The 12,434-nt window shown below is 34.3% G+C and overlaps 1 protein-coding gene across 1 annotated transcript; it reads left to right on the top strand.

Moving 5' to 3' along the window:
- Positions 1 to 3,347: 3,347 nt before the first annotated feature.
- Positions 3,348 to 12,434, top strand: LOC143074520 (matrix metalloproteinase-18-like). The gene is made up of 7 exons (XM_076249940.1): positions 3,348 to 3,540; positions 4,585 to 4,682; positions 5,055 to 5,188; positions 8,793 to 8,868; positions 10,036 to 10,175; positions 11,238 to 11,480; positions 12,202 to 12,434. The coding sequence occupies exons 1-7, from the start codon at positions 3,439 to 3,441 to the stop codon at positions 12,381 to 12,383; spliced, it is 975 nt and encodes a 324-aa protein (XP_076106055.1). The 5' UTR covers positions 3,348 to 3,438; the 3' UTR covers positions 12,384 to 12,434.

Genomic DNA, 12,434 nt, shown 5'->3' with positions numbered 1-12,434 from the left:
ACAACGCCATGGCTAAAAATAAAAAAGACAAACAGAAAAACAATAGTAAACATGACACAACATAGAAAACTAAAGAATAAACAACACGAACACCCCCAAAAACTAGGGGTGATCTCAGGTGCTCCTGAAGGGTAAGCAAATCCTGCTCCACATGTGGCACCCGTCGTGTTGCTTATGTGATTACAAATCCGGTAAATAGTCTAATTCGGTAGGTCACATTCATGAAAGGGAAGGGGATTGTAGTTACGACGTAAGGAACATATCCGATATCATTTGTGAAACCGTTATTCAATAACGGTCAACCAACTCGTGATGGCGTCCGTAAAATTTACGAAGGGATGATTTCAACTTCACCATTTGGAACTCTTGGTTTAATAGCTTCCTTGTGAGCAGTAACCCTCTATCAAGAAAATCATGATATGTTATGCAAGCACGGGAATATCGTATCAATTGGGAGATATATACCCCGTATGCAGGTGCTGCTGGAATGTTGCTACTTAGAAATGGAAAGTTCACAATTGGAAAGCTGAAATCATCTCTTTTGTCGTAAAGTTTTGTTTTCAACCGACCCTCATTTGTCAATTTCTAGATGTAAGTCAAGATATGAAGCCGACTTAACTGTATCTGTAGTATCCTTTATCTCCTATTCGATGGGATAGATGCGTTCCACATAGTCACCAAATTTTGAATTGTTTTGACCTTTGCAAAATGAACAATGATAATCTTTTTATCGCTATTTTACTTATGACGACGTTGTCAATTTCATGTCAATTTCGTTAGCAACGCCACCCGCATGCTTAGTTTCTAGCGATAATTTTCCTTCTAAAGCGAGTAGCATGATATGAAAATTATTACAAAAAAGATCAAAGGAAAAATGCACAAAAAAGCGATAAATATTGATATGTTCCAGACCGTATGAGTATTTGGACCGTACGCGTACGGTCTGGACCGTATGCGTACTTTTTCAAAATACGCATACGGTTGGACCGTACGCGTACGGTCTGATTAATATTAAGAAGTTAGTCAAGTTTATTAGATACAAATGTATATAACAGATCAACAGAACTTATGTCTCAAATTAATAAAAAACTTATTATTTTAACTATTTAAAATAATCACGCTTATTTAATCTGTTAATCTCCTGTATTTAGCATGTCAGTAATTCGTTAACTGCATGCAGCCCATTATGCTCATTGAAATTGAAGTTATCGGAAGTAAACATAATGTGGGGAGACAATTGTTATAGAATATTTAGGAACTTTACAAAAAAAGACAAAGGAACATGCATGAACAAATCATGTTAATGTAAAAGAAAATATGACGTTCTTTGTGTTACATTTGTAGCAAGTGTCACCTTGGTCCAGAGTAACAAAATAGGATTCAGATATACTATTAAACAAATATTTAATGTCAATTGTTCGCTTATTCACTTTATTCATCTATTTGTAATAATAACAATTTGATTAACTAAAAATAAAGATTTTGATAAATGTTTGTTTAAATTTAACCCATATGATCCCAAAACATGTCTGCTCAGCTGGACCGTACGCGTATACTCATACGGTCCGACCGTACGCGTATGGTCGGACCGTACGAGTATACGTATACGGTCCGGACCGTACGCGTACGGTCCAAATACTTATATGGTCTGGAACAGACACATTAAAACCTTCAGTTTGCTTAATTGTGCCAAAATATTTTTACGCATCGATGATTCTATCTGTAATCTTCTTCACATGCATTATGTTTTCAATTTCTATCTTTGGATCATAGCACAGAATATGCAGGGTGACTACATAACATTTTTCAGAGCAGGTCAGGTATGTCATGGCGATTGAATAAAATAATGGTATGGCTAGTACCTCCTTCTGGTTCATATCTGGTTGAACTAATTGTATTAGGAAGAGCTTTACTTACTGTTCGTCCACTGTTCGAGAAACTAGACTTTACAACTCTGTATTTATTTGGTATTAATATTTTAAAATTATCTAAAGACGAAAATCTCGTATTGTATTTTTGGTTTGCAGAAGCTGATACAAAAAGATTTGACAAATGTTCTGGAGCTATTTGTCAAGTCGTATTGTACAAGATTATTTATTAACAATTAATATAACATGTACTTGACAATAATACAATATATATATATCCAGTCACGTTATATTCAAATTGATAAGCATGATCAAATCAGATCACAGATGACTGATACAAGTGGGAAGCGATTGACAATTTAAAACCGAGAAAACATGAACACGCGAAATCGGAAAAATGCGAAATTAATTCTATCTTTTTTGAAAAATAAATGCGACTAAACGCGACTTTGGATACATCTAGTTTCTTTGTACATAGTAATTGTTAAAACATAATCAAAGTACTGAAGTACTGAACATCAGATGACCGTAGGCTGGTCCTCTCCCTTGCATCACACGGGTATAACAGCCAAACAGATAAAGGACAGAGAACCAGTCTACAGATGACCACAAATTCTTGTGGATGGCCAAAAGCACTTGTTACAGAAAAAAATCCCATCACTATACCTGAAATTGAGATTAGTGTACAGAGATATACTTTTTTCTAAACAAGTTCGTGCGTTGATGATGAATGAATGACAGGAAAGTCAACCTCACCGTAATTACTATTATATTGTAGTGATACAAATCAGTATACACTGGTTTGTTGTTATATATCATATTAATACAACCAGAGAAATGTATTGTATATGACTTTTGTCTCTAATATAACAGTTACATTTGTACATCGCAAAAGAACAAAAGATCGAAAGCGAAACGCGAATTGAGTTTGATTTTACTTTTTCGCGTTTTCTCCATTGCTTTTTCGAGTTTTTATGATAAATCAGTATTTTGTGTTGACGCCAGATCTTGGATTTTTTCTGAAGAAAAAAAATCACATTTTTATAAACACGTGACTATTTAGAGATTTAAATATTGAAAAAAGACTAAAGACTGTGATCACATGTTTCCCTTTAAATGTCTTTAGATAGTTTTCATCGTTGAAATGCTGCATTATTGACGACTGTACCATCCCCCCACCACACACATGACTATGACTCGCATCATTGACTATAATAAATAATAGTAGAGACTTCAAAATAACTGTTTTAAGGAATCAAAATAATTCAATTAAACGGCAAGAGAAAAAAAATAACTATTAGAATATTAATGTTAATAATATAAACTCTTTGCTAGGGCACTGCACAAAGTGTTAGTATGCTGAGCTAATCCTCCTTTTTAAATCACACCGAGCTTAAGTAACGGATTTACATACATGTACGTATTACATTTGATTTGATTTAACATGACCAAATATCTATCATTCCAAACAGGATCTTGAACTAAGAAAATATATTAAGTTGTTTCAAAACAGGACATACAGAAATATTATTTCAAGAAATAAAAACTTGTGAAAGAATACTTATCAAATATGAGATTTTGCAACTGTTTTATATTTTGTTTTATATATTCTTTTTCAAATGGAAATTCGGTTCATAGAGGGACCCGACAAACAGGCGAATTCAATTTGGACGTGAGTATGAAATAGTGTTTGAATTTGTTATTATTCAGAGCACATTTGTCTTGTTACAGTTAAGTGTTGTTGTTTTCTTTTTCTTTCTCTCTCAAATATATCCACACATTACGAAGTTGTAGAAGTATTCATTTGTTTTGTATAATATCCAGACAGTGGTGCTTGCCCTAATACCTCCAAAATTAGTCTTACATTTTGTATACAAAATAATTTACAAGTTGTATACTTTTTACTGATTTACTGTGTGTATTGCTATATGTGTTTCTTTATTCTACATTGGCTAGAGGTAGAGGGGGAGGGTTGAGATCTCACAAAACATGTTTAACCCCGCCGCATTTTTGCGTCTGTCCCAAGTCAGGAGCCTCTGGTCTTTGTTAGTTTTGTATGTTTTTGAATTTTTAATTAGTTCATTTATATGTTTTAGAGTTTAGTGTAACGCCCATTTTCACTGAACTAGTACACAATTTCAAAGGGGCCAGCTGAGGACCACCTCTGGGTGCGGGATTTTCCCGCTGCGTTGGAGACCAATTGGTGGCCTTCGGCTGTTTTCTACTCGGGTTGTTGTCTCTTTGACATATTCCCAATTTCCATTCTCAATTTAAATTGATGTGGTTATCGATCAGTATTTCAAGGTATAAAACGATTGATATATTAAATTTCTGAGAGCGTAATATATTATGAACATCATTAAGGTGGTACCCAACACTTTCACTTAAATAAATTTGGCTCGTTAAATTTTCATAAAATTTTGACAAAGTATTTACTTTGACCCTTTGACAAATATATATAAAAAAAAATTGAATCAACCAATTTATCGGAAAAATTACAATGGTTATATAGCAGTTTGACAAACATTAATTTTGATCATTCAGAAGCTTTTTAAATATTCCCTTGAAACACAATGTAATTAAAACGTTTAGCTGATTTTACAGAGTTATCTCCCTGTAGTGTTAAGTACCACCTTAAGTTATGTGTGGCATGAACAATTTTTTAAAGTATTTGTTTCTATTTTACACTCTACTCATGCTCTCATCTCTTTTACAGGAATACCTACAGAAATTTGGGTACATGGAAAAACAAAATGTCACTGAAAGAACTGGCGGGACATTTGGTTCTGCTCCAAGCAGTGCAGTGTCGCTTAGGTACATACATTACAATATAATAGAGAATTCATGAAACATCAAGCTATAATGTTATATCAATACGTTATAATTTTGCAACATAAATTATATGCCCGATCTTTAATCAAAATAAGATTAGTCATTTTAAAATTGACCCTTTAGATTTTTTTGCTGCGACGTCGACGAAAATATGTCAAGTATCACTTCTTTTTTTTTCAAACTCTCCCGAGGACACATTTTAGCAATAAGTTGCATATCGTATCATGTAGTCATTATATGTAATGACATTTTACGCTTACAAAAGGCTACCAAACAATACACTAAGACACACATATACATACACATTTATAGAGCGTTTTTCTTCTTCTTTTTTATATATATATATATATTTAGGGAATTTCAACGATGGAATAGCTTAACCGTAACCGGCACTCTTGACGATGCGACAATGGAGTTGATGAATAGACCACGTTGTGGCCTTCCAGACCCTAAAATACCTATGGGAGAGGTCAAACCTTTCGTATTAGGTATATTTGTTAAATCACTCTCATCATATCCATATTCTGTTCAATCGTTTTCATATTACTACCAATGTCCCGAGACCTGAGGTCGAGGGATGATATTGTGACTAATCTTAGAAGTATGTGTTGCATTTTCTCTGTATTACATGCATACAAGGGGATGTAGAATATTACATTAATGTGACGACACACACGAAAGATTGAACATGATTATAAGTATACGCATTGTTTATTATTATTTACTGATTTAAAGGCATTATTGCATTCAATGTTCAACCATAGTTTATTGTAAACTTTTAGCTATGCATGTCCCATAAAAACATTATTTTATACTTCAGTCATCCGATCGTATGAGGCATCAATTTTTGAATCTTTGCTGTATGAGCATTGGCGGATCCAGAGGGGGGCGCAGAGGGCGTACGCCCCTCCCCCCCCCCTTGCTTGGACCTTTTTTTTTGTAAAAGATTAATCAGACAAGACTTCGTGAACTTTGACATTTCCCGTGTATTTAGTTTTAATGTGGCAATTCTTTACTTATAAAGATATTTTTCGCTCGTACTTACTGTAATATATTATTGGTTATGTCAAAGTCCTGTGATTCGCTACGGTGGAGTAAACCAGTGCGTCGGAAAAACGTCACTATATATATATGTCAATTTGAAAATCAAATTACAGTAACAAATTGCTTATGCTGAGAGGTTTTTTTTACAAGAATGACACCTTCAAAGTGACAAGGATCGGGCAAGAACGTATTGACTTCTATTTCACAATTCCACCAAACAGAAAGTAATACTCTATTATAATGTCAGGAACAAAAAAGTTCCACAGCAATATTATTTACACGGCCAAGCCTATTAATAACATAGCTGAATAATGATCCTCTGTCAGTAAGCTTAAGATCTAAGGTACGGACCATTTGATTTGAGGGGGCAGTCTGAGATATATGAGAGGAAAAGTTCTGACACTCTTTTGCCTTAAACAAAAAATCTTATCGTATCAAAATTGAAAACATTAATCTTGTCCACTTTTTTGCCATTTGAAACCAAAATTTCAGATTTTTTTTAGAATTAAATGAACATGATGATTAATAAACGGGCGTAATTTTTTGGTGGCCGGGGTTTTGCATGTAAATCCCATATCTGACCGGAATGTCTGTTTCGCCGAACTGATTTATTGAATACTTTGTTCAAGGCCCGACTGCAACCTGCCTGCTGGGTGTTGCCTTAATGTCTCCATTTTTCGACCGTCCGATTCATAAATTCGTTGTCATTTCAGACTCATTCGTAGCCTTTGTTTGATTTGGAACCCCTCACTTCCCTTGTCGGCGGAAACATTTCTACCAAACATTTGGATAAAAATTGTCTGTTTGTTTCTTAACTCGTGTCGGTCGTATTGTAAATTTCATCGAATAGCCCGGCGTATATCTTGATACTAACTAAACATACAACAAACGAGAATTTTCCATGTCCATTTTTAACTGGCAAGTCCCACATCAAATATATTAGTACATAGCTTTGGACCATCCCATCATTTTATAATAGACAATTAATGTGGAGAATACGGCATAAAAAATGTCCAACCCTTACACTTTACAGCAACTATAAAATATACATGCCCAAAGTCAAGAACCGTTTAAAAAGTGCATTTTACACTTATTTTATGTTTTTAGTCTAAAAAAAGGTCCTAAAAATGTTTCGCCTCGTTCCGCTCGCATATTTTTAGTTACTTCACCCCCCCCCCTTTTCCAAAATCCTGGATCCGCCCCTGATGAGGGTCTTGGTGGGGTCAATCATTTCTTTTTTCTTAACTGACCGAACATTACATTGATATATCATGCAGTCTTTTTTGCACTAGCTGAGATAGATACAGTTATAACATGACTCTGGTCTAGTCTAACATGATTACCTCAATTTCTTTCACACGGACAAAGATATATTCTATCAAGGGTTAATGTATGATAAAATATAGTAATCGTTAAAGACGGGATTAATTTTGATTACTTAAAAATGTATGATAGAAAATAATCGTGTACATCCGTTGTAAATATAATCAGTTTATTTAAATAAGTGTTGTTAAGTGTTAGTTCTGAAAAAGGCACTATAAATGTATCAACAGTTGTGTGTATAAAGAAGGGCTGTCTATTTATCTTCTATACTATTAAACGGGAAGACCTCATTTTGTGTGTCGCTTCTCTTCTTTCCACAATAAATTAATCAACACGCCTCTGTGTCCTATAGGTACAGTGCATAGTTGTATTTGTCATCCATTCATATGATTATTCAGATTGAGTTATTTTGGGAGAAAAACGAGAAAAAAGGCATCCGGATATTGTCCCGTCATTGGACAAAATTTTAAGTCAGATTATACTTCCGGTTTGCGTTTTTCTTTTAACATACATAAAGTGTATTTTAATTCTATTTGCTATCATTTTCAAAATTTCTATCCACGGCGGTCACAGAGTTTATTAAATAGAGGGTCTGTATGCTATATCAATGACCACCATGGATCGATTAGTAAACTTAGAATTGAAAGTAAATTCACTTTATAAAATACAGATAAGCGCTAAAATAATTCATGTGAACTTTTGATACCTTTCTGAAATTCTCCAGTCATTAAATCTTTTACAAAATTCATTGATTGCAAAAAAAGAAGATGTGGTATGATTGCCATGTTGAGACAACTCTCCACAAGAGCCCAAACATGACACAGAAATTAACAACTATAGGTCACCGTACGGCGGCCTTCATGCAACAACGAGCAAAGCCCATACCGAATACTCAGCTTTAAAAGGCCCCGACATGACGATGCATATAAAACAATTCAAACAAGAAAACCAGCGGCCTTATTTATGTACAAAGTGGGTCTCATTGGGGTCTAAGCGTGACGCGGGATTGCCGATTGTTTTGTAAGCGTGACACGTGAAAGTCAAATTATTGTGCCGTGAAAACAGGAAATGAAGTCTAGCGGGACACGGGAAATTACAAAAAAAATAAGAATTGCTTTCGTACGTAGTGTAAGCGGGATACGGGAATCTGACAAACAGTAAGCGGGATCCGGGATCAGCGGAACCCCCAAATGAGACCCCCTACATAAAATGAACGAAAAACAAATATGTAACACATAAACAAACGACAACCACTGAATTACAGGCTCCTTACTTAAATGTTCATAACATACTAAAGGTAAAAATGTATGTTTATATTGCAATTGATAGAAAACCAAAAATTGGGAATTTTGGAAATAAAGGAGGAGGGATAAAAAAAAAACATTTTCCTGTCCCCAATAACATATGACTAACGATACTTTTGATGAAATTCTCCAGTCATTCAATATTTTACAAAATTATTCCAACAACACTTTACATACTTTAAACTACGCTCTGAATGCCCGCGATTTCGCGGGTGTCTTCTAGTTTATATTGAATCTAGAACTTACATCTTTCGTCAAAAACAACAAAATATTCAAAATTTAAAAACCCATTCCAAGTACTGAATGATTGAGCATTAGTACAGTAAATGTATAACGTCTGACTCAAATGAATTGCTTTCAAAAATGCCATGGCAGGCACACTAGTCTTAATTTAATAATAATATTTTTCTTTATATTTCAGGTCCGAAATGGAACAAAAAGTCTCTTACATACAGAATAATAAGTACTACTTCTGATTTATCCGCAGCTCCAGCCAGGTATTTCCTATTTGCATTAAATTCTAAAATCATAGGGAAACGATTTAAAATCGTGGTGCTACATGTAGTTTGTGCTACATGTACATTGTACATGTAGTTTGCTTTGGAAAGAACGTCTATCTAATGAAATCCCGAGACGTCATGTAAATCCAGTCAGCTATACATTTGCGATTTTTTCATCTCCTTGTTGGCTCCTATCTTCATTTATACGCATCAAGAAAATAATTAAGAAATAATTAATGCAAGCTATATTTTATTGAATTTTTAACATGGGTAGGCATTATAATCGTGATTAATTTTTGCCCGAGCGATAGTGAGGGCTAAAATAACACGAATATAATGCCTAACCATGTTAAAACTACAATAAAGTATAGATTGCATCAATTATTTCGATTGTAATAAGGACAATTAAGGAAATTTATTTGTCCAATGTGTATAAGGATAGAGCGTTTGTTTCGGCTCTTTCATGCACCTCTCGTTTTTGTTTGTGTACCGAGCAAACGACTGGCAATGTGATTGTTCATAGGGAGGAGTTTTAAACAGCCAGCATGAACGGTTGTCGTATCTAGGTCAAATATGTTAGTTTCGAATTGCAATACGTTACAGTCATAATTAATAAATGAATTAGTAACAACATGTTTATCATTTATGAGTTTGGAAGTATTTTAAGTTAATGAAATATATTATATGCATGCCAATTTGATAAAATTCATTATTCCGCAGTAGTCAATATACGCATGTGCAAACAATTTTATTGGATTTAGAGCATGGGTTTATTCACATAGCAAAAGAAGCACGTCATATTAAAATCATTAATTTAATATTTATACCATCTAATCAAAAATATTTTCACATTAATGATAACGCATCTTTTCCAAAATTAAATCGTAATTATAAATTAGAACAAGAACTTGAAACATTCAAAAATAAAATAATTTATGACCATGATAACACAGGAAGACTTGACATATAGGCGGATCCATGGGGGTGGGGGTGGCTAGGAGCCACCCGTGTTGAAAACTTTCATATTGGTGGATTACATAGGGAATCACTGAAGCATGACTGGAGCGGACCCCTTAGGTCAGTCAGAGGGCTTCCTTATAAACAAATTCTTGATCCGCCACTGCTTGAAGAGCAAACAAAAATTCTTTTTTTTTTTTTTTTTAGGTCCGAGCTTGCTAGAGCATTCAAATTCTGGACAGATGTAGCAGATATTGAGATAACAGAAACTTCCAGTTCTAACAGTGACATTGTTATATCGTTTGAAACTGGTGATCATAATGATGGTTCTCCTTTTGATGGAGCAGGTAAGATGTGTATGTATAAGAGATTTTAGAAAGACTGTCAAGTGGCGAATTTTTGCGTGAGGTTTGTTTTGCCATTTCACATTTGATTTGTGAAAAATGCTAGTCTAAGAGTATGTGACATGACATGCATAAAATTGCGAAGGGAAATACGGGTATGTCAAATAGACAACAACCCAACTAAAGAGCAGATAACAGCCAATGGAAATGGATGTCATACTATTAAAACTCTAAATTATATAAATACACTAAAATTGAAAAACATATAGCTAAGGACTAACATCGACCAGAGGTTCCTGACTTGGGAAAGGTGCAAAAATAAAAAATGCAACAAATAAAATCTTAGGAAAATAATACCTAATACATGTAGAAATTTTAAAATTTTAGCACTGCAAAACTGAACACTGTCAGTTTTACAATACATGTTCTTGGATGGTTTATTGTTTTTAAGACGTATTAGATACTTCAGTTAGTAACTATGCTGAATAGTTGCCACCGCGGCTTTGCAAGAATACCACATCTTCCTATAGATCTTCCAATAGGATACTATATGAAGATGTGGTATTATTGCAAAGGTGGCAACTATTCAACAAAGACCAAAATGAAGTAGATTCGAGAAACAACCGGTCATTAAACATTGCATTCAGAAAACACATACCGAATAGTCTAATAGATAAAAGAAAATGCTAATTAAACATTGCTCAAACATAAAAAAATTGAAACGATTAAAGCTAAAACAAACCAATGGTCTTATGTTAAAAAAAATTAAAAGGCAAATATGACAGACAGAACGACAGCTTCTGATTTGGGACAGGCACGCAAAGAACGTCGCGCCGATTTCTATCATATTTGCGCTCATCCTCCAATCATGTTTCGCAGACAGTGCAAACAAATGAACCACGTGACAATGTTCAGATCAGAAATACCAACGTTTCTCTTTCCCTGCGTGCGTGTATCCTTCACCATTGTTAACAAACATTAGCATGGGGCAAACGTATAAACACAGTAATCATGTGTATCTTCTGTGGAAACAGAACAGTAATAACATAAAGTCTGGTATTTCAGGTGGAGTCTTAGCTCACGCGTTCTTTCCGACAGGTGGAGTGTGCCATTTTGATGAAGGTGAAACATGGGTGATAAATGGTACAGGAATAGACCTTTTTACTGTTGGTGCGCATGAAATAGGACATCTCTTGGGACTTGACCATTCTAATGATCGAGCAGCTTTAATGTATCCATTTTATGGTGGATTTGTAGCAGATTATACCATACCAGCAGACGATAGAGCCGCCATTGTTGCTCACTACGGTATAATAATTATATAATCATCTTAGTGCACATGTCACTAGTTTCTGTAAAACTTCGGTCATAGTACCTAGCAAGATGTTGTGATGTACATGTAGGTAAAAAAAATCTTAAAACGCTCGTCGTACTACTTTAGTTTTAGATTAATTGAAATTTTAACATTCTAGTAAGGTGGTTCCAAACACCTTGACTAAAATTTGGCTCGTTTAATTTTCATAAGATTATGACCAAATATTTACTTTGACCCTAGCCCTTTTAAAAAATATTAAAATGTAAAAAAAACTTGAACCACACACTTCATCAGAAAAAATTGACAAACACTAATTTTGATCTTTGAGAAGCTTAATATTTCCTTAACAATATAGAATGTGATTAAACGTTTTTTGTTTCAGATTAATTAAAACAATAATATTACCTTGCCACACCGTGCCGTAAAATGTATTTCGGGATTTCTTTTCGAAAAGAGTGTGGGTAATGGAATAAAAAAAAAAACACGTATCACACCCATTCTTATGTCTTTCTCTGAACTGTTGTAAGCTTTAATTCTAGGTTATGTCGATTGCTTAGTGGTGCATCAGACCCATTGTGTCAATAAAGCGAAGTGTCAAATGTAACAATCATATAGTTACTTAACTTATGGTTTAATGATGAAACTAGTTTGAAATCAGCGACTCTGCATCTTTACATGTATTCCTTATTAAATTTCAAACATTTTTTTCTACAGGTGCAAGAACTACAAGCGATGGCGTCACTGAAAGCCAAAGTGCTATGACTACAGAAGCAACCAATGATATGGTCACGAAAGGTTCAACCAGTTCAGCATCACAAGTAATAAGTGGACATCGCGTCATCTCACTCATCATGCTAACTATCTTGTATCATTTTGACGTCTTCAACATTTCATAGATTGAGTGGATCAATGTTATTTAATCATTACGAATAAAACAGTTTCTCGTA

Source organism: Mytilus galloprovincialis, chromosome 5 (assembly GCF_965363235.1).
Source record: "Mytilus galloprovincialis chromosome 5, xbMytGall1.hap1.1, whole genome shotgun sequence".
NCBI lineage: Eukaryota > Metazoa > Mollusca > Bivalvia > Mytilida > Mytilidae > Mytilus > Mytilus galloprovincialis.
Note: the sequence above shows the minus strand (reverse complement) of the source record. Positions and strands in the feature narration are given on the sequence as shown.

Bases quoted from the DNA above. Each gene is read 5' to 3' on its own strand.
- LOC143074520 (XM_076249940.1), top strand. From the start codon at position 3,439: ATGAGATTTTGCAACTGTTTTATATTTTGTTTTATATATTCTTTTTCA. The intron at 5,189-8,792 runs GTATATTTGTTA...TTTATATTTCAG, and splicing joins GGTCAAACCTTTCGTATTAG to GTCCGAAATGGAACAAAAAG. The intron at 10,176-11,237 runs GTAAGATGTGTA...CTGGTATTTCAG, and splicing joins TTCTCCTTTTGATGGAGCAG to GTGGAGTCTTAGCTCACGCG.